Consider the following 22,764-nt stretch of genomic DNA (forward strand, 5'->3'; position numbering starts at 1 on the left):
TACAGTGAGGGAAAACACAGTTTAAAATATGAAAAATGTTTAAGGTTGTGACAATATTGCTATATTTTCTCCATTGCAAAAATGAAAACGCAAGCAAACTCTGGTGCTTTAAAAGTCCACTGTATGTAAAACATGTTGTGCTGTACCTGTATAAGTACAAGTATGTGGACTACATCATTTGTTGCCATTACAGCTGTTTTAAAAGCTTGATAACGATTATGGCAATACTGGTGTTGTCACAACCTTAAGAATTTCATATTTTGGAGAGAGGAAAAAGCAGAGCACCACTCACTTCTCTGTAACAATTTAGCTTCAAACTGAAAACAGGCAAGACCTCAATGATGCTTTAAAGAAGAGGATGAAGAGATTAATCAGATCACACTGAACAAGGAAGTGAGATGTTTGAAGAGGTAGTTAGGTTGTGCATTGAGGCTTCCCCACCAAAGCATGGAATTGATAGTGTCAATATCTCATCCTTTTTTTAGAAGGTTCGTTTGGAAAGACTTCCAGCATACTGTTTTTTTCTTGAGACAGTAAACGTACAGGTTGTGGATACATCACCCTGTTTAGTACACTTTTGTTTGCCAAGTGATGCCTCACTGTGATGGGGAAGCCCTTTTAAAGAGGGACAAATCCTAAATTCTAAGTTACTTGTGTGCATTTTAGGATTTGGCAAACAGTGTGGCCAGAGGCGTCATACACTTCCTTTTTTGAGGGGGCACTAATGGCAAATGAAATGTATTGGAATTAATTGTGCTTAATCTATCTATCTATCTTAATCTATGTTGTGTCCCTTTATCCTCCAAATAAATAAAATTGGTTGAATGCTCATGCCCCCTCATTTTCATCAGCTATGACGCCTTTGTGGGTTGTACCTGTCACAGTCACTGTAGTCAGTGTGCGGGAGGCCAGCCCAGAACTGGACACTCCAGTCAGTTTGACCACATAGCCTATGCCAGTGATCAGGCCCCAGATGTCCAGGAAGCTCTGGTTGCCAGGGACAGTGAACTCCTGGGGCTCCAGTAGCCAGCCTGAGTCTGACACCACTATGTGAAAGTGGCTGAAGCCACCAGTAGAGGGAGCCCCTTCCTGTTGTTTAGGATGACTCGCCTCCCAGGACACACGGAAGCTGAATGGGGTGATCTTCGAAATTGTCAAGTTTTCCACTTTGGGTAATGATGCTGAAGGGAGTGGGATTATTATAATAGTTTATTTTTTGGGGGGAATGTGGGGGAGGGTGTGTGGTTATAGTCAGATAGGGTATGGATAAGATGTGGTGAGAATACATTTGGTAGTTGATGTGAGCAGTGATTGCAAAAGTGCTTTTGATTAAATTATATAAGAATTACTCTCACATAAAATCTGAGTAGGTCACTGGAGGGATATTCAAAAATCTTTGGATACTGGGTCATACATTTCAGTTCTGTCAGTGTTTCAAGTGGGAAGGGTTAAGATATGAGTAAATTACATAGTACCTGTTACTGCATGGGCTAAAAGAGAAGGGGTGCGGTGCCCATGAGAAATACCGTACAGCTCAATGTTATAGGCAGTTTCGTCCGCCAGGCCAGTAACAGTAATGTTACGGACCTCTCCAGACGCTGTGAACTCCAGTGTATCAAACAGTTGTTCAGGGTCACCAACCCGAATGACAAAGCCATCAAAGTGACCGGCCACTGTGCCCCAGGACAGGGTGATGTTGTGAGGGCTAGAATCAGACACAGCTATTGAGCCCAACTGTGGGACAGCCTCTGGACAAAAGAGAACAGGGGTTTTCAATAAGGGAAGATGAGGAGTCTGGTATTAAAAACATTGGTAAAGATGAATGCCATGCAATACCTGTGGTGGCTACAGCAAATAGGGGCTGTGTGTTCTGTCCAGCAGTACTGGTATACAGTTTGATGTCGTAGGTGGTGTTCCCTTTAAGCCCAGTAATAACTGTGGAGCGCGCCGCTCCGGGCAGGGTGAGGCCCATGGCCTGCGAGGGCAAAGCAGACTCTCTGACCTCTACGACAAAATTATCAAAAATGTTTTCGCCAGTCTTCCACGACAGTGACAGCCTGTCTGAGGTAACATTTGAAACAACTAGCCTGGACAAATCAGGCTCCGCAGCTACGGAGGAGAGAGAAGTCAGCGTTCATGAATGTGGCAAAGTGTTACCGTCCGTTTGTCCCCGAATTACCTGCACTCATTTGGATCCAGCGTCAAAGTGAAAGGGTTCTCATGTAGTCAGTGAGCGGTCACTAAACGTATACTTTCATATATTAAGTGTGCTGAAGAATGAACTAAAAAGCATTGTAAGATACAATATGGAGTAAAGAAGTCATGTGCTCATTCTTGCCTTGGAAATAAATAAAATCATCAAAAACGGAAATACCTGTTGATGCTACAATACTGATAGCGTGGGTTCGGGATCCCTTGACCATCCCAGTGAGGTAGACTATATAGTCAGTGCTGGGTCTTAGCCCTGTGATCTCATGGAACCTTACATTCTGGGATATGTTATATTCCTCTGGCTCCCTCAGCCATTCAGAATCAATTATCTCCAGGACATAAATGTCAAACTCTCCCTCTGTGCCATTCCAGGAGATGGAGAAACTCTCTGACGTTACGTTAGATACATACAGATTGCCAACCACGGGCTCGCTCACTAAAAGAAGAAACAGTTATTGGATTTTGTAAATAAGCTGAAATGTACAATGCAATATGCCTCTAATATCACTCCTTTAGCTTTATCATACTCAATTATCTATTGAAGTTGAGGATAAGACATTTTGTTTAAGATATAAGAATAATGCAATTTCACATGGCACTCACCTCCCACCTGCCATTCTCCATAGTCTTTTGAATGTAATAAGAAATGAATGACATGCATGGGTTCCTTCTGAAGACTTAACAACATGTGATAATGTAATGCAGTGTACATTATCAGAGATGATCATAACCTGTTGCACGTCACATTAATAAGAACAATGGCCCTCATTCATGAAACATGCGATACGATTACATTTAATCTTAATATGATCGTGTGATCATTTCACCAACCGAGCTGGTATTTATCAATATTATCTTTGTTGTATCCTTACGATCAAACTCGCGTCTGGTCAGAGATCGTGGAAACCGACATCAAAAATTTAGATAATTCACATTATATTATTGATTCGCAATAAGACCATTATCACGAAAAACAACAATCATAACAGCCTCAGTAACGACAACCATAATTATAATTATAACTGTAGGTAATATAAAATAAGATAAGGAATATAGCACATACAAAACCAAAATGTTAAATAATGTATCACTACCTTATTAATGTATGATTTATTCCTTTTACTTTATGCTGCATTTTGTATCATTTTATGTTTGTAAGATTTGAATTGCCTTTTTGTATGTAATTTAACTTGTTTTGCCTAAGTCACTCATGCGTATAGTATCAATATACTTGGAGATCATAAATGGTAATAATTTCAGTGGCTGGCATCTTTACTAGCTAACAGGTCTTATATTGACTAGTGAGAGTATAAATAAACCAGTGGTTGTGGGTCAAGCAGTTACCCTAAAAATGGCAGAAATTGCTCTTTTAAAGGACCTCAGTGCTGGGCTGAGATACGAAATAGTATTCTGTGACTGCGCTGATTTTTCATGGAAAATGACGAATGGTTTATTAGCGGTTATAAGCAATAATTTATGCCGATAGCTGTCAATTTCTAGGTTGATGATTGCCACACCCACATAAATTATGGGTGTGTCATATGTAAATGAGGATGCGTTCTCGCGTCCACGGATTTCTGATTTATCCATCTGCGATGACATCTACACTTATTTCGAAGAAGTGCAACAGTTTTGTAAATCCCGATTGATTGATTGTACGTCTCTTGAATCTGAGATATTTTTTGAGGTTTCATGCATGAGGGCCAGTGTGATTTGGGGCTTATGAAGTGTAAGTGATACTGTTATTCCAACTTAAGCCAGGTCAGGACTAACTCTTGTTGTACAAACTAATGTGCAGGTTTTGTTCAGTGCACAGGTCCAGACAGAGTAAGATACTGAAACAACAGGGGAGGGGAACAGATAGCTAAAGGGCAGGAGGGAGAAGAAAGAGTACAGAACAGGGAAACCATTACAATAAAAGCAGCAAATTCGTTAGATTTAAGAAGAAACGTTTTTGACTAAAGCATAATGTTGAATTGTGTTAAACTGCAACTATACCTGGTTAACCCTGTAATGTGTAATTGGTCAGATGCTCAACTAAGGACTGTGTTTGTATGTGTTAAGAAAAATATCAGAATTGGAAGAGAGCGCCATGATCTGTCATTGGGCCAAATCTCCCCATGCATTCCGAAATTCAAAAGATGCCAACACCTGCAAATTCATGATTTGTCCAAGGAACCAGAAGTAATGCTGCTCATTATCTTGCGCAAACAGCAATATAATGACAGATCTACTGTACCATTTGTGTTTACATAGTTACTTCACGAGAGAATATGAGGGAGGAAGCATATGGCAAAACCAGTTATGATGTTAGCATAGACGAGTGGTTACTTTTGGAATACAATCCATGTCTTTTTGAAAGGCATTGATAACAAGGGAAATGAAAAGCAGTTTGTGGAGCTCATGCAGTGCAGGGGACACATTCACAGTTAACTGCATGCACACATTGCACTGAGTTGGAAAATTTGTAGAAATTATTTTATCACTGCCATTGGAATGAACAATGTATCGCAAACAACTAAATAGGAGCCCATGTCACAATTGCAGTACAAGTTATTAATTTGCTATTAGGCCTTCATTTCCTTGCACTATACAATTCCAATCTACCAAAACTAAAACCTCGACTAAAACCTGTAACTGCACCCAGCAGATCTGGCCACTCAGTTAAAGCATGACTCCAACAGGCAAATTAGCCATAGGTTAATAACTTGAGCATGGAGTTGGGATGAAGAGACAACAGCTTAATGTGGATGGGAGGGAGGATGTGGTGGTTGGTTCTCGTTTTGAATCATTGCTGCACATCACTTCAAAACTCACCACAATGCATGTAATGGGAGGGGATGGCTTCATGCACTCAGGTGATGGGATGAAATGTAGGGAGGGGGGCGAGGTGAAACAGGGTGAGGTTGCTCAGTTGTGGGTAGGTTGCTTGTTTCAGTTATGTTGTGTGGGTGATGCCCAGCACCCTGCCCTTTAAGGACAAGACTGACATTGGCTGGAAGGCAGGAATGACACATGGCATGGTATTATTAGAACAGAACATTGTCTTTGGCTATGAAAGGCTAATTAAAGGGTTATGTCAGTGATAACTGGCTTGCTTGCAACATGCAGTGCTGTGGATGCTTAAATGTGAACGGAAAACAGGCAGGCGTGTGTGCGGTTCAACCCAGATCCTAACTGGAACAACTTGAAATTCAAGCCACAGCAGAAAAAGAAAAAGTAAGAAGGTTTGAGGGATTAGGACGGAACCCTGGGGGACACCTCTGTTTGCAGGTACCTGTAGTGACTTGGGTATACACAGGCTCTTGGAAGGAGCCCTGGTGGAGCCCATATAGGCCAATCCTATATGAAGTGTTAGGACTCAGGCCAGAAATGCCAAGGCTGAAGGCATCACCGGACAGTGTGAGATTCTCGTTTTCTTGACCTCCCTCTGAGTTTGTCACCTCAATGACAAAGCTCTCAAATTTCCCATCCTTGGGAGTCCAGGACACATTGAAGCTGTCCCATGTCACGTCAGAGACTGTGAGGTTGGCCACCACAGGCCTCAGCTCCTCTAGCAGACAAACAGATCATAGTAGAGTCAAAGATATATTTAATATCATATTGATATTTCACATATCTGACTGTATGTCAGAATTACATTTTACATTTAACTATATGATGTATTGCAGAAATTACACTGTGATGCATTTTAGAAGCACTTTCTTAGGTGAGGATGATGAAACAAAGCCAGAGAGACAAATAGAAGGATTCATGAAATAAGATGAGATGAAGAGAGAAAGCAAAGAATAATTTACTATGGATGATCAATGACTGTGGGTGTTTATGGCAAAGAATCACTGCTCCATCTACCTGTTTTGGCAAAAGCACGTAGAGGCAGTAACTGCTCCCCCTTCACCTTCCCATACAATAAAACCTTATATTGTGTCCCAGGGGACAGGCCTTCTATTTGGGCCTTTCTGGCACTTCCTGGTACCGTGGACACATGAGCTTGGGCCATCCCTGACAGAGCATCCACCTCCACAGAAAAGCTATCAAAGGCTTTATCTGGGACGGACCAAGCTAGCCTCATGCTAGTGGGACTCACACCTGTAATATTGAGGTGCGCTTGTGTCTCCAGGTTAGAGCTGGAGGACTCTGGTTCGGGTTCTACCTCAGAAGGCAGGTCCACCATGGAGGACAGAGGTGTGGGCCCCAGGGAAAGGACTGTCGGGTGCACAGTTCCTGTGTCAGGAGACTGTGTCGTCAGTGCACTTTTGACACTTAGTAACCCTACATCGGGAGTGGTCGACTTGGGTGCTAAATAAAAGTACATTCAAAAGAAGTCAATATTTCACTTGTAAATTCTAGAAGGGCAGAAGACAAAGTGGTTAACTTATGGGAAGATCAGGTTACAAGACAGCACAAGTTGAGTAAAAGGCAACACGTATACCAATGAACAAGTAGTCATTGATTTCATAGTAACCAACGATTCATTATCAGGTCTAAAATGTCCTTCTACTGAGGTTTGGAAGTGGTGATTTTTCATTCTTTATTAATCACCATCTTCTTTCTGCTATCATCAGGGATCTTAATTGTCCACATATGCTTGAACTAAGCAGCACATGCATTAATGGGCCCTGAACTAGGGCCATTAATCTTTGAAGGTTCTGAGTAGTCCACCGGAGTGACGGTACCCAGTTCACTTCAAATGGATGAAGAAGCCATGCACTGCAAAGGTTAGGTTCTGATCCAAAAGTCTAAAATAGACATTGAGGCTTAAAACCACAATGCTTATGACCCGCTTTTGGATTTAATGACTTGTTTGTACACGGTTGTTGGCAGCCTTGCTAAAGATGAGCAAAAAAAATGAGAAAACTAACTTTGAGGTAAAACACCATTCTTAATCAATGAATATATTTCTCAATGTGTCCCGATTCTTAACACTCTTGTGTTTGGTACTTTGAGCCCCCCCCTTGCGGATAAAGGCACTGAGTCTTCTCCTACTACGTTTGATGAGGTGGGGGAATCTCTACAGTTCCTTCAGAGTCTTTGGTTCTTATGAACTCTCCTCTTCAGCTCTTCCCACAGGTTTTCAATGGGGTTTTGGTCAGTGGACTGGTATGGCCATTGCAAAAGCTTGATTATGCGGTCAGTGAGCCATTTATATCTGTGGATCTGGAGGAATGCTTGGTATCATTGTTCTGTTGGAAAAATCAACGACCCATAGATTCAATCAACTTCTGCAATTCTCCATTTTAAATGCTCATGTTTAAAAGGGTGCCAAAAATCATGGATCATATGTACTAATGTAGGCATTGGAACAGAACCTTGGTCAAACATAGTTTATATTTGTTAGTCTTGTTCTTTTTAAGTCCTGTACAGTTGGTTCAAGACGCTAAGTACAGTACAGCATTGCACTTTAGGAGGAATTTGGCAAACACTGAATGAAAATACAAAGTGAATGGGGTTGCAAGCATTAGATTCAAGTGGATGTGGCTTTTCTGGGAACTTGGCATAGACCTACAGAGAGTGAAGAGTAGATTTTGATACCTTCAAAGAGCAAATTGGTACTTTTCTAATGTACTTTTCTGAATGCCATGCTGAATCCCACTCTGTAAGGATTGGGGACATTGTGACTACTATGAAGTAGCACTTCCAAGGAATGCAAATGCAAAATAACAGCAATAAAGCAGCCACCATATGCATTTGGTGTATTTGCGCCAATCAGTTTCAGTACCTGAATTTCAATGGTTTAGAGGTGGCTAAGATTCATAATGTTTTGAAAGCAACACTCTCTGTTCTGGACTGCCTGTCTTTTCATGCATGAAGGGACTGGATGAAATGAAGCCAAATGGCAATTTGAAACGATGGGAATGTACCACACCTATTATCATGCCATGCATTCTGCAGTTTAATATCACAATACCACTATGAAAAACGTCTTGATTTGGAACTTCAGAACCTCAAACGCTAAAGACGAGAGATCTCTCAGCAACAAATATATGTCTATTGTACTGAAGGCATGCAGCTCAAAAGAAAAGCATATACCTGTAATGGCAACTGCTTCAAGCGGCGTCGATCTTTGGCTATTGATTATTCCGTAAAGCTTTACACGATACTTTGTGGATTCCCTCAGGCCTTGGATTTTAGAACCTGTGGCATCTCCGTGGAGATGGACCTCTTTAACATCCCATAAGCCCAATGTATCTCTACATTCTAAAACATAACTATCATAGGCAAAATGTGCGCTTGATTTCCATGATAGTTCAAATCCTTCGGATGTTACATTGGAGATGTTCAGCTCTCTCAGCCCATCCTTGAGCTTAAGCCCCATCCCTGAGATCTGCTGGTCTGAATCAGAGGCATCTAATGATACGAAACTAATGACATTGTCCTCCGAGGCTAGAGGAGTGGTAAGCTCAGGGACCAGGTCTGCTAAGTAAAATGTGAAAGAGGCTACAAAAGAAACACAAAGGTACACATTCAGATATGGTAGACATTTGGAGGTTCAGTCTTTCTGAACTGTTGCTACTGACCGCCGTGCTGTCCATGTTTTTCACACCATAGCTTACAACAACTGGACCCTTGTCCTTACTAATTTCTCATTCTTCCATTAAATATTGGGCTGTCTAAGAGTTATTTTACCCCCAAGAGCTTTTTGGATAACATTTTTGAATAGTTGAAAGCTGTTACTTCTCAAGACAGCAGATCATACATGTTAAATCCAAACTATCGGCAGTGCAATATAAACCACATTTAGCTGGCTAAACTTTTATCAACTTAGACTTTGTTTTTAACCAGCCCTGAAACTAAGTGGAAATATTTGTTACTGATCACTCACACATTTGTGCTTTGCAATATCAAGGTGGAGGCAGTAGATATCCTATTCAAACCCTCACCTGTGGATGCAGACAGGTTGGCAGGTTGGCTCTTTTTTGAGCCCCTCTCAGTGACCAGAGTGATAGTGTAAAGCATGCCGGGGGTCAGGTTGGTCAGTGTGTGGGTGGTGGCTTTTGCTGGGACCTCCACCTCCTCCCTCCGACCATCCCTGGAGACGTACACCAGCCTGTAGACATTGAACTTGGCCCGGGGTCTCCTCCACACCAGCACCATGCTGGTCTCTGTGGACTCGCTAACTTCAAAGTCCTTGGGCCCATCAAGATCTGTGAAAGAAGGTGGTAAAGAGTTCTGCAATGCTCAAGTCTTTGGTGAAAAGGTAGTTAAGAAGCAGAGCCTTACTTTTCTGTTTCAATAATGAATTGTATTGGAGCAATTTAATGGAAACGGATGATGCTGAGGCTACAATTCTACGCTTTAAAAGAATGCTGAACTGAAACCAATAATTGTCAAATTATACAAACCACGAAACACCATCAGAAATGATTACTAGAAATCTACTTTGAATTACATTTCTAAGATGTCTGGAGAAAGAATGGGCTGTCAGCCCATTGACACATGACACCCACATGGCAGGTTGGGTTGGGTTGTCATGGTAGTCAGTCTTAGAATCTCATAGATACCATTGTCTCTGTGTGAAGTTAGAAGATAATTGTTAACTTATTGCTAGTTTAGAATAATTACTGAAAGTCTGCTCCCACAATAGCTAGCTCCGCTTATAAGCAGGGAGATACTCTATACCTTTTAAACAATCAAAGGTATTTAAGAAGTAAACACATTTAATCATATTTCTCTGGGCCTCCATTGAAATGTCTGATTTCATGGCATTTTCTTTAATGCTATTGACTTAAACAGGAAAGCAAACAGTGCTCGAAAGAAGGTATTATTCCTTCCCAGAGCTCAATGAGGGCTCCTTGGTTTTAGATGTGCTGTATGTGTCCAAGATTGTACCGTAAGCCACAGGACTCTGTGGACATCTATACTCTCCATTTTTTGGGAAGGAAAACTATTTCACTCATAGGACTATTGTAATTAAAGGTCTCATGTATTACCTTAACCCCAGGCTATTGTGCATAAAGCATATTAGCCTGGAACATCAGTCACTTTATTTTGAGCTTGATATGCATGACTAATTCTATTGAAATGACCTACTGAATAAAGTATTAGTCATCATTTAATGTAAGTGAATACATTCCATTGGCATCTTTTGTACTCACAAATCTCAGTTACCTAGCAACATAAATCTTCATAGAAAATTCATATTGGTGCATAAATGTAAATGATAAAATATTTGGTGAATGAAGGCCAAGTCTGATGCATTGTTTCACATTACTTATTTAATTCTGTTCATTGGTTACTAATCAGTTCTCAGGTTTTTACTTTCAGAATGCTGTACATTTGCCTCATGTTGTTGCCTAATTATTTGCTGCTTTGACAGTTGTATCTATCTACAACTGTAGAGTGTGTGGTAAATGGAGCAGTGCTTATGAGTTTCAATAGTAGGCAGCTGTTAAATTTTCCTATGTGAATGTGTTGGCATGCTCTTACCAGTTGCTGCATTTGTGGTGGCAGGTAGGCTCTCTCTCTCATTTTTAACAGCAGTTACACCAATTCCATACTCGGTACCTGGCTTTAGCCCTAAAATATGGGACAGAAGATGTGAATTGATTACCTGATTACCTTCGATCTTGTTATTATTATGCTGAAGAGAGATGAATTTGAGCACCAAACTTGATTATCATTAAGAATGACAAAGTCTTACTTGGGATAGCCCCTAATTCATAATACTATAAAAACTGCATTTTACGAATAGGTCTTGGTTGTCTCTCACCAGTGATTGTTGCCTGAGTGTTGTCTCCTGATCCACGGGGGAATACCTCCTCACCATGAGAACCCCCAGAGATGGGATTGTACTTCACTCTATAGCTGTTAACGTCTGCCTGACTGTTTTTCCACTCCAGGGTGACGCTGTCGTCAGTCTGGCCCAGCGGCTGCAGGTCCTTGGGGGCATCCAGGTCTGTAACAATTCAGAAAGAATGAAGGAACTAGAGGATGCAAACACCATATTTTAGAATAACAATACTCAATACCAAAAAAATTTCCTCCTGCATCCTCAGATCAGAAGTCCAAAATCATAAATGAAATTCCATCCGTGGGCGCATTTGTAGGGCTAATTTGATGGCTAGTTACTCTTTCATTTGTAATGCAATTGATTTGTTTCTGCAGAACACATTATATGGAAAACATTTTCCAACTGGATAAATGTAAATGTATTTTTGTAAATATAACCCTTGTTTCCTAAGGGAACCAGGTGCCTCTAGCGCACATGCAACCGTGATCAGAGAGGTATGTGCAGAAGCGCACACTTTGTATTTAACTTTTATTTTACAAGGTTTTTGGGAAAGCTTTTCCATATACCCTGAGATTAGCTATCCTTAACATCGTTAACGGTAAAACCAAATGGCTAATATGCATCGCACACAGTTGCAGGGAAGCCGCATGACTGATGCAATTTGTTCAGTCTAATAAGTTAATTATTTTCTTGATTTTCAAACATATTTGATAGAGGACCCAAAAATAAAAAAGTAACTAGTAAGACATTTTGAGTAACATTTTCCCAGGACAGCAAAAGTGATGTAGTCCACACTAATATGGTCCCCTTGCAACTTATTCTTAAACTATTCCAAGCGTGCTTGCTGTTATTAAGTGAAAAATTACGCTTGAGTGTGCTTCTCAAAAGTGTTTGAAAACCCTACCTGTTGTGAATATCTCATTGACTGGGTCACTGGTAATGTCTCCCCTCCTGGAGTAGAGGGACACCTGGTACACAGTGTCTGGACGGAGGTTTTCGATGCTGTATTGTTTGTCTGTGGTGGACATGTCCACAGTTGTCCTCTCTGTGGGGTTGGAGCTAGGGCCATAGGTTATGGTCACACCATCCACTTTGGCCACAGGATGAAACCAGGTGACCAAGCCTGAGACGTCTGTGATATCACGAACCTCTACCATTCTGGGCCCATCAATCCCTGGAGAATAGAAAAGGGGATTAAGATGGAGAAATGTCACTGTGCGTATAGGATCGGGGTATCACACATCAAATTAGTAATGGCTCCCTTTGAGCAAGAGCCAGGAGGTGGTATTGATTTTTTTAATCTGAATTTTAAGGCCTGCGTAACACTGCTTTATTAATGTCAGAATACTGCACTTGTGATTGGTTTACAAAAACAACGAAATGTTTAAATATTTTGAGAATGTTAACAAAATCATACGTTTGGTAATTGTGTGCACATTGTACTGTTTCAGAAAATATATGGTTTTTTTTATGGTTTTTCAGTTGGAGTGGATAACAACTGCTAACCATGTGGAGGGCTACATTTCATAAAATGTGTACTCCTTAGTTTAATTGACCACTTTGGGTCATTTAAATGAATGTCTTAATCAGATATTCCAAAGATACCCCTAAAGAAGTTATAAATTATTTGTAATAAATAGTTATACTAGTCATTCATTCAAAAGAAGACTAATTTGAGTCTACTACCATTAGCTATCTATGATTGATGTCACAAACAAGTTACATGCATTGGCTAGCTGAGCAGTTTTGGAAAACCACTGACATGACTAATATGCTATAACAACCTAGCAAGGCAACCTCTGACATGACTAATACGCTATAACAATCTAGCAAGGCAACCTCTGACATGACTAATACGCTATAACAACCTAGCAAGGCAACCTCTGACATGACTAATACGCAATAACAACCTAGCAAGGCAACCACTGACATGACTAATACGCACTAACAACCTAGCAAGGCAACCTCTGACATGACTAATATGCTATAACAACCTAGCAAGGCAACCTCTGACATGACTAATATGCTATAACAACCTAGCAAGGCAACCACTGACATGACTAATATGCAATAACAACCTAGCAAGGCAACCTCTGACATGACTAATACGCTATAACAACCTAGCAAGGCAACCTCTGCTAAAGTCTTACTGGAGCAAGGGAGGGATTGGTTAGTGTTTTTTATCCCTTAAATGTTTTTGCCTACTACTGGTTGTGAATTCGAGAGGCAAAGTTGACTGGAAAGCTTTTACTTTCAGTTAAGGACTTGGAGAATTTATACTTTCGCTCTACTTCAGTTAGTGATTTTAGACAGTGCAGATAATGGAATTGTCACAGAATTGGGACAAGCAGACCACGGCAGTCCCTGTACCCAAGAAAGGCCATTTTTGTGTTTACCAATGACCCAGTGGTATTAAGCCCGATCACAGATTGTGAAAAGACAGCCTATAGGAAAGAGGCCAGTGACCTGGTTCTGTGATGCCAGGACAACAATCTCTATCGCAACAATAGCAAAATGAAGGAGCTGATGTTGGACTAGAGGAATGGAAGAGTTGGGCCCAACCTTAATGGAGACATTGTGTAATGGGTTGAGAGCTACAAATTTCTGTCTACACGTCAATATGTACTTGCAATTGGCCAAGTGCGTAGCTGCTGGATGATTGTCTCTACATAAAAATTCTACATTTACATTCTACACTAAACATTTGACAAATACAATTAGATTTGTCTTGCCTGTGCACGATTAATTAATATATTGCATGCCGATGATTTTCAGTTTTCAGGTTTTGCACCGGTCGAAAAAACATTACACACATTAAAATGCGGTGTAAGCTTACTTGTAGTTATGATTTTAGAAGCCTGAGGACCCTTGGTAGTGTTCTTGATAATTCCCAAGGAAACCTCATACTCCTGACCAGGACCAAGCCCTGATTGCTCATACGTTGTTTGGGAGGATGGAAGGCTGGCCAAGATTTTCCCATTGTCCTCTTTCTGAAAGGGTAAATTCATATGTTTTATTATACCACTTCTGGATTTATACATAGTTGCTAGCTACAGTACATACACAACAGGCTGAGTTAAGCCGTGTCAATAAGTCTTTTTGGATTAAGGCAATACACCTTACACACAGTTAATGTTGAGTTAAACAAATGAACAGGTATAACAAGTATTTTATTACTTTGTTATTCTAGCAAGTTGTTGATTGTCTAACATAAGAATCCTTCCGACAAAGACCATTTGGCCAGTGACAGAGTTGGATTACCAATTTTACATAAGAATCCCAAAGTTACTGTTGTCTTAAAAGCACTGAATTCTCAGTTCTGATTTGTTTTGAATGTGGCATTATCAGATCTATTGCATAATGGTTCATATGTATATGGGCAATAAACCAGGGTACAGTATGCTCCCTATTATAATCCTATGTGCATTAATATTTCAACATCACTATGGATTTATTTGTCTTTTCAGATTTTATGCATTCATAACCCTAAACAAATGCAAATCAGTGTATTTGTAAATGTATCAGGTAGGGCAGAGATGAATGTGTGAATTTAGACCGCCTCCTTTATATATATCCCCAATATTCTGAACAAGCATAAGGTTAGTCTGAATGCCAGCTTTTGAGAAGTGTAGGAAATGCGTGCGCATATGAAAGGCATACATTTTTAAATCACAGTTGGCCCCCGTGTGCACTTCAAAATGGCATAAGAACTGTGACCGCAGTAAAAACAGATGAGTGTCCTAGCTGCCAGAGAATTCCTTGGGTATTAAAACAAGGCCCTTTCTGAAAGTGGGACAGTAACAAAGGGTTTATGGTTGCTCTGACCTTCGCTATTACGAGCTAAGCATTAAGCCTGCAAGTAACAATAATCCCACAGATTTGTGATCTAAGCCAATGTACAATTATATTCCACATAGTTCCACATTCCGAGTTGTTACCTTGCATAATGTGTGAAGTAGAGCATACTTTACTAGTGCAATTCCATTTTGTGGTTTATTGCGTTTAATGCTTAATCTTATTCTGAGTTTGCTGCATTGAAAACTGGACTGACTCCAACTCTGCTACCTCAGTGGACATGATAACGAAACATCCTAAGACCTTAACAAAAGAGCAGAGCCAGCATGTCTAAATTTGTTATTGTCCGTGTTATTTAGTGAAATCCTTGCCAGCACTCAGCAGAGGCCTGGCAGAAAGATAGACTGCAGTAAGACATTGACAGACTGACTGTGTTCCGGATGTAGAGCTCCCAGCCATCAAAGGGAATGTCCAGTGGATCCCACAAAACCTCTACTGAGGTCTCCCTCACCGATGTGAACTTCAAGCCTTCTGGCTCTGGTAGATCTAGGGAGAGTGAGTCAAAGGAATATATTATGCCTGATGCTAATAGGTTGTGCTTTTAGACACTGAATTAGATTCACGCAGTGTTTGTTGGAACCACCTGTTTTAAAACGAAAAGCTTGTGTAAACATTGTGCTGTGACAGCATACTAAACACGCAAAGTGCTTTTTACTGACTGTCTAAAGAGACCCACATTCTCATTCTTTGCCTGTTCAGAGACACAATTCTTCAGAACTGAAGATATTATTCCATGAGATGGAATGGGCTTGACCTACGTGTTGCCACCCTGGCAGTAATCGGGATGCTCTTCTTGTTGTTGAGGATGGCATAGACGTTGATCTGATACTCAATGCCAGGCTCCATCTCACTAATGGTGGCAGCATACCTGTCACCGGGCACAGTGAACTCCTGATACAGACCTCCAGTACCAGTGGGAACATAAGTGATCAGATACTCTGTCACCAGCATGTCATTGTTCCAGGTCAGATCCACTGTCTCTGTGGTGACCTCTTTTACAGTCAGGTCTTTTGGCGGGGAAACTAGATAGAAAGAGATACAGAAAATGGTTCAAAGTTTGTCTTTTTATTTTCTGAGTCACTTAGTTTCCCATGCCCTCAGCCACTGCCGATCATCTCCACACAAGCTAATGCTTTCCCCAGACTCACATCTGGCAGTGGTCTGGACCTCTTTCACAAAGAATTGCAGACAACTTAAATGCACAGCTTTTGGCATCAGAAGAAATCATAAATGGAAGTTCAAATATAATAAACCTATTTGTGGATTTGATTATGTTTTCAATATAAAATAGGGCGGAAAAATAAGATATTAGGTTAAATGCGGCATTCAAGCACATGGAAATTTAAAGCATTAAAAGCTAAATGAAAAAATGAACTGAATTATCCATAATTGTTTCTGTTAAACAGCAGGACAGTTGAATGAAACCATGATTACCTTCAGAGCAGTCTTGTCCAATGTACCCTTCATCACAGACACATTGTCCATGAACACAGTGGCCCTTGTTCTGGCAATTGTTGAGGCAGCTCAGCTCTGCACAGTTGTCTCCCACGTATCCCTCCTCGCACATACACCTTCCATTAACACAGCGCCCCCTGTTGTTGCAGTTGTCAGGGCATGTGAGTTCAGAGCAGTCATCGCCCGCGAAGCCGTCCGGGCAGACGCATTTGCCATCCGTGCAGTGTCCCCTCCCCAGGCAGTCATTCGGACAGCTCTTCTCCCCGCAGTCCTCCCCTGTGAAGCCCTCATTGCAGACGCACTGTCCGTAAACACAGAGTCCGCGGTTCAGGCAGTTGTTGGGGCAACTCAGCTCACTGCAGTCCGCGCCAGTGAAGCCGGCATAGCATACACACCGGCCGTCCGTGCAGTCTCCGCGGCGGTAGCACTCTGACGGGCACGTCTTGATGCTGCAGTCCTCCCCACTGAACCCTTCATCGCACACACATTGTCCGTTGTTGCAGTGGCCCCGGTCAAGGCAGCTGTTGGGGCAGGAAAGTTCAGAGCAGTCCTCTCCTCGGTGGCCCACGTCACAGACACACCGTCCACCGACACACTGTCCCTGGTTGTGGCAGTTGTTTGGGCAAGCAAACTGGCTGCAGTCCTCGCCTTGGTAGCCAGCATCACAGATACACATGCCATTGAAACAGGCACCTCTGTTGTTGCAGTTACTGGGGCAGGTGAGCTCGGAGCAGTCCCCCCCTGTGTAGCCCGCACTGCAGACGCACTGGCCATCCAGACAGAAACCGTGACCCATGCAGTCGCTGGGGCAGGTTTTCTCCCCACAGTCCTGCCCGGTAAAACCTTCTTCACAGTAGCAGGTTCCATTAACGCAGCGGCCTCGATCGTAGCAGTCGTTGGGGCAGATGAGTTCGGCGCAGCTGAAACCCGTCCAGGGCTCTTCGCACACACACTCCCCGTCCACACACATTCCGTGGCCCAGACAGTTGTCCAGGCAGTCCATATGAGAGCAATCCTCTCCAGTGTAACCCTTGGCACAGACGCAGACCCCGCCAGAGCATTGTCCGTTCTCACCACAGTCCAGTTTGCAAACCTCAAGTGAACAGTCGTCCCCACCGAAGCCCTGGAAGCAGACACACTTCCCGTTTACGCACCTGCCTTGGTCCTGGCATCCATTGTGGCACTCTGACTCGGTGCAGTTGGATCCCTTCCAGCCAGGCTCACAAATACAACTGCAGGTGTCAGTGCTGTAGTTGCCCCGGCCGTTGCAGTAAGGCTTGGTCCCCAGCTCACCTAAAGGAGCAGTTTAAATGTTTTTAAACACACAACCCGTTCCTACTCATTTCACTCGGCCAATACGTCATTTTGAAAGCCGCGTGTTCGTAAAATAAGGCACTGCTGATGAGTAAATTAAATGTTATACTGTACAATGGAGTTAACTGTGACTAATTTATTGGGGTGAATATTAGCAACAAGCTCGTAAATTACTTGCAGGATGGTCATTTTTTGTTTTTGTTTTGAAGGATGGACACTTGCAAAATGAGAAATCTGTTCTGGATTTAATTTTCTACAGGAGGTGGCTGATGTGGTTCTGGAAAAAGACTGAATGGTCCAACTAAATCTCAAGAGACTTCTAGGTGAAGAGCCTGCATTTTGTTTTACTGCAGAGGAGTAGCTGGAGATCATGAAACGTGTGTTTTATGTTATAGAAGCTATGTTGAAGTCAGTAGTATACATAGATATTTAACCCTTTATCTACCATTTAAGTTGACTTAAAGAGATGACTCATTTACAGCAGTGATCAGGGGAGGGGAGACGGACTGAATGAGCCAGTCCGAAGCTGGGGGAGATTATGTAAAAAGATGTACAGTACCTGTGACTGGCTGAACGTTGCAGCAGCCAGCGTCTCCAGTGGTGCACTGATCCCTCAGTGTTGACACCTCTCCCTCCAGCATCTCCAACCTGCTCAGGAGATCTTTAATGTCTGGGTATCCATCAGTGCATGCACATGCCTGCTGTGGAATGTTGATTCGGTGGGTGAAAACAATCTGGTTCTGCCCATCAAAGGTATGTTCGGTGGTGCTAAGGCCTGGCGGCAGAGATGCATCCTTGGACTCAAGGCTGGTGGTTCCTGGGGCATCCAGGTCCACTGAGCACAGGGAGGCAGGGACGTTGATGTTATAGACATGATTGAAGACCACTGGCTGGTCAATGCTGGGGAGGGTCACATTGTCACCGTTGGTGACTGCCAGTGTTGCCCGTTTATGCCGAATAATTTTTCTGACCAGCCCAGCTTGGCAGAGGTTGAACAGGAGGGTCAGGAAGAGGATGCCTAGAAGGTTTTTAGTACCCATCGTTGGCTCTCTCATCTGGACTTCAGGAAAGTTGAGACAAAGCTTCGAAGACTAGCCAAATGTGTCTAACAGTTTTGGAACCCTGGAAAGTAAACAAAAATACATAAAGTCTAGACAGCCTTAATAATGCACATGAGTAACCACACTTTTAAAGTCACTCCAAAGTGATGCTTTTGACAGTAAAACATGTAGAGGCAGACATTAACCTGTGCCCCCTGAATTACAAGACTGTAAACATAGGTCAACAAACAAAGTCTACTAAATAGTTTTTGTTTAGACTAAACGAGGTTCATACACTGGAACACCTGCAAACACTTCTGTTATATTCTCTGTATTATGCTGTAGCTAATGGCACCACTAAAACTGACATTCCTACCGGCAGACACTAAATGCCAGACAGAGGGAGTGAAGTTGTAAAGGAATTTAACGTATATGCCTTTACCCATAATGACCAGCCCATGTAATTGTGTCATTCAAAGGGTTATTATGAAAAGAGTTCTCCCTTTGTTTATTTCCCTGTTTCTCACAGGAATTACATTGTACACATCATCATAAATGTTTTTTGTTCCTTCTTATAAAAGACACAGATTTTTAGCTAAAGTGAGCCTATGAAAGTTGCTGACTGTTTCTTCTGCTACCAAAAGTTGTATTTTCTTACATTACGTATGCATTACAAGACATCTTTCGAGAACAAAGTCTACAAAATGTTTGTGTCGGACGATTTACCAATTTGGGATTATGCTAAGGCAAGCACTGAGTGTAACTTTGGATGGTAAATGAAACTGAATTAGAACCTGAGCTCTTATGTTGCCTGTTAAGACATTTACCACCAACAAATTATTTCCTCAAAGCTCCATTTCCTCAGAACAGCAATCATATATACACTCACCTAAAGGATTATTAGGAACACCATACTAATACTGTATTTAACCCCCTTTCGCCTTCAGAACTGCCTTAATTAAATGTGGCATTGATTCAACAAGGTGCTGAAAGCATTCTTTTAGAAATGTTGATTGATAGGATAGCATCTTGCAGTTGATGGAGATTTGTGGGATGCACATCCAGGGCACGAAGCTCCCGTTCCACCAAATCCAAAGTGGGGTCTTCTGCTGTTGTAGCCCATCCGCCTCAAGGTTGTGCGTGTTGTGGCTTCACAAAAGCTTTGCTGCATACCTCGGTTGTAATGAGTGGTTATTTCAGTCAAAGTTGCTCTTCTATCAGCTTGAATCAGTCGGCCCATTCTCCTCTGACCTCTAGCATCAACAAGGCATTTTCGCCCACAGGACTGCCGCATACTGGATGTTTTTCCCTTTTCACACCATTCTTTGTAAACCCTAGAAATGGTTGTGCGTGAAAATCCCAGTAACTGAGCAGATTGTGAAATACTCAGACTGGCCCGTCTGGCACCAATAACCATGCCACGCTCAAAATTTCTTAAATCAACTTTCTTTCTCATTCTGATATTCAGTTTGGAGTTCAGGAGATTGTCTTGACCAGGAACACACCCCTAAATGCATTGAAGCAACTGCCATGTGATTGGTTGATTAGATAATTGCATTAATGTGAAATTGAACAGGTGTTCCTAATAATCCTTTAGGTGAGTGTATATATATATATATATATATATATATATATATATATATATATATATATATATATATATATATATACAGCTCCGGAAAAAATTAAGAGACCACTGCACCTTTTTCTTTCCTTTCCAAAAAAGTTGAAAAGGAATGTTTTGAATGAGGCACAGAAGCGTTCAATTTGCAGTGGTCTCTTAATTTTAACCCTTCTGTTCCTCGCTCAAAACATTCCTTTTCAACTTTTTTGGAAAGGAAAGAAAAAGGTGCAGTGGTCTCTTAATTTTTTACAGAGCTGTATATACAGTGGGGCAAAAAGGTATTTAGTCAGCCACCATTTGTGCAAGTTCTCCCACTTAAAAAGATGAGAGAGGCCTGAAATTTCCATCATAGGTACACTTCAACTATGAGAGACAAAATGAGGAAAAAGATCCTGAAAATCACATTGTAGGATTTTTTATGATTTTATTGGTAAATTCCTCGGAAAAATAAGTATTTAGTCACCTACAAACAAGCAAGATTTCTGGCTCACACAGACCTGTAACTTATTCTTTAAGAGGCTCCTCTGTCCTCCACTCGTTACCTGTATTAATGGCACCGGATGGAACTTGTTATCAGTATAAAAGACACAACCTCAAACCTGTCCACAACCTCAAATAGTCACACTCCAAACTCCACTATGGCCAAGACCAAAGAGTTATCAAAGGACACCAGAAACAAAATTGTAGACCTGCACCAGGCTGGGAAGACTGAATCTGCAATAGGTAAGCAGCTTGGTGTGAAGAAATCAACTGTGGGAGCAATTATAAGAAAATGGAAGACATACAAGACCACTGATAATCTCCCTCGATCCGGGGCTCCACGCAAGATCTCACCCTGTGGGGTCAAAATGATCACAAGAACGGTGAGCAAAAATCCCAGAACCACACGGGCGGACCTAGTGAATGACCTGCAGAGAGCTGGGACCAAAGTATACAAAGGCTACCATCAGTAACACACTACGCCGCCAGGGACTCAAATACTGCAGTGCCAGACATGTCCCCCTGCTTAAGCCAGTACATGTCCAGGCCTGTCTGAGGGTTGCTAGAGAGCATTTGGATGGTCCAGAAGAGGATTGGGAGAATATCATATGGTCAGATGAAACCAAAATAGAACTTTTGGTAAAAACTCAACTCGTCGTGTTTGGAGGAGAAAGAATGGAGTTGCATCCAAAGAACACCATACCTACTGTGAAGCATGGGGGTGGAAACATCATGCTTTGGGGCTGTTTTTCTGCAAAGGGACCAGGACGACTGATCTGTGTAAAGGAAAGAATGAATGGGGCCATGTATCATGAGATAGATGAAACGTGGCTGGGTCTTTCAGCATGACAATGATCCCAAACACACCGCCCGGGCAACGAAGGAGTGGCTTTGTAAGAAGCATTTCAAGGTCTTGGAGTGGCCTAGCCAGTCACCTGATCTCAACCCCATAGAAAATCTTTGTTGCCCAGTGACAGCCCCAAAACATCACTGATCTAGTGGAGATCTGCATGGAGGAATGGGCCAAAATACCAGCAACAGTGTGTGAAAACCTTGTGAAGAGTTATATAAAACGTTTGACCACTGTCATTGCTAACAAAGGTATATAACAAAGTATTGAGATTAACTTTTGTTATTGAACAAATACTTATTTTCCACCATAATTTATCAATAAATTCATAAAAAATTCTACAATGTTTTTTCTGGATCTTTCTCATTTTGTCTCTCATAGTTGAAGTGTACCTATGATCCCTCACCTTCCTCATGATCATTCATGCCCCACGAGGTGAGATCTTGCATGGAGCCCCAGACCGAGTGAGATTGACCGTCATCTTGAACTTCTTCCATTTTCTAATAATTGCGCCAACAGTTGTTGCTTTCTCACCAAGCTGCTTGCCTATTGTCCTGTAGCCCATTCCAGCCTTGTGCAGGTCTACAATTTCATCCCTGATGTCCTTACACAGCTCTCTGGTCTTGGCCATTATGGAGAGTTTGGAGTCTGTTTGATTGAGTGTGTGGGCAGGTGTCTTTTATACAGGTAACAAGATCAAACAGGTGCAGTTAATACAGGTAATGAGTGGAGAACAGGAGGGCTTCTTAAAGAATAACTAACAGGACTGTGAGAGCCGGAATTCTTACTGGTTGGTAGGTGATCAAATACTTATGTCATGCAATAAAATGCTAATTAATTATTAAAAAAGCATACAATAAGATTTTCAGGATTTTTTTTTTTGATTCCGTCTCTCACAGTTGAAGTGTACCTATGATAAAAATGACAGACCTCTACATGGTTTGTATGTAGGAAAACCTGCAAAATTGGCAGTGCATCAAATACTTGTTCTGCCCACTGTATATACAGCTCCTTAAAACAGGTTTTGGCATTAAGCACATTCTGACATCCTCTGCTATTTGTGTTCTTTGCAATACATTTTGTCAGTAGTCTGTTATGGCCACACAGCATCCACCCAGACCTGAACCTGCTTTCACTCATATAACAGCTCAAGACTATGTATTTACAGTAACATAGGCAAATATGTATACAGTAGAAGTAGCTA

General features: G+C 41.7%; 1 protein-coding gene across 3 annotated transcripts in view; it reads right to left on the reverse strand.

Moving 5' to 3' along the window:
- Window positions 1–22,764, reverse strand: part of zmp:0000000846 (tenascin) — a 74,348-nt gene that overhangs the window by 15,454 nt on the left and 36,130 nt on the right. For 2 of the 3 annotated variants that reach the window (XM_010878047.5, XM_010878048.4), the window contains 16 exons: window positions 18,126–18,688; window positions 16,232–17,545; window positions 15,556–15,819; window positions 15,168–15,283; window positions 13,779–13,932; window positions 11,847–12,116; window positions 10,922–11,107; window positions 10,639–10,728; window positions 9,093–9,356; window positions 8,242–8,649; window positions 6,064–6,510; window positions 5,489–5,764; window positions 2,375–2,647; window positions 1,837–2,109; window positions 1,476–1,748; window positions 876–1,181 (listed from right to left, as the gene is read on the reverse strand). In XM_010878047.5, the coding sequence (XP_010876349.3) occupies window positions 876–1,181; window positions 1,476–1,748; window positions 1,837–2,109; window positions 2,375–2,647; window positions 5,489–5,764; window positions 6,064–6,510; window positions 8,242–8,649; window positions 9,093–9,356; window positions 10,639–10,728; window positions 10,922–11,107; window positions 11,847–12,116; window positions 13,779–13,932; window positions 15,168–15,283; window positions 15,556–15,819; window positions 16,232–17,545; window positions 18,126–18,621 (5,410 nt within the window). In that variant the 5' untranslated portion in view covers window positions 18,622–18,688. The remainder of the gene's footprint in view (window positions 1–875; window positions 1,182–1,475; window positions 1,749–1,836; window positions 2,110–2,374; window positions 2,648–5,488; window positions 5,765–6,063; window positions 6,511–8,241; window positions 8,650–9,092; window positions 9,357–10,638; window positions 10,729–10,921; window positions 11,108–11,846; window positions 12,117–13,778; window positions 13,933–15,167; window positions 15,284–15,555; window positions 15,820–16,231; window positions 17,546–18,125; window positions 18,689–22,764) is intronic. The other variant, XM_020053555.3, reaches the window with a different exon arrangement.

Source organism: Esox lucius, chromosome 14 (genome assembly GCF_011004845.1).
Source record: "Esox lucius isolate fEsoLuc1 chromosome 14, fEsoLuc1.pri, whole genome shotgun sequence".
Taxonomy (NCBI): Eukaryota; Metazoa; Chordata; class Actinopteri; order Esociformes; family Esocidae; genus Esox; species Esox lucius.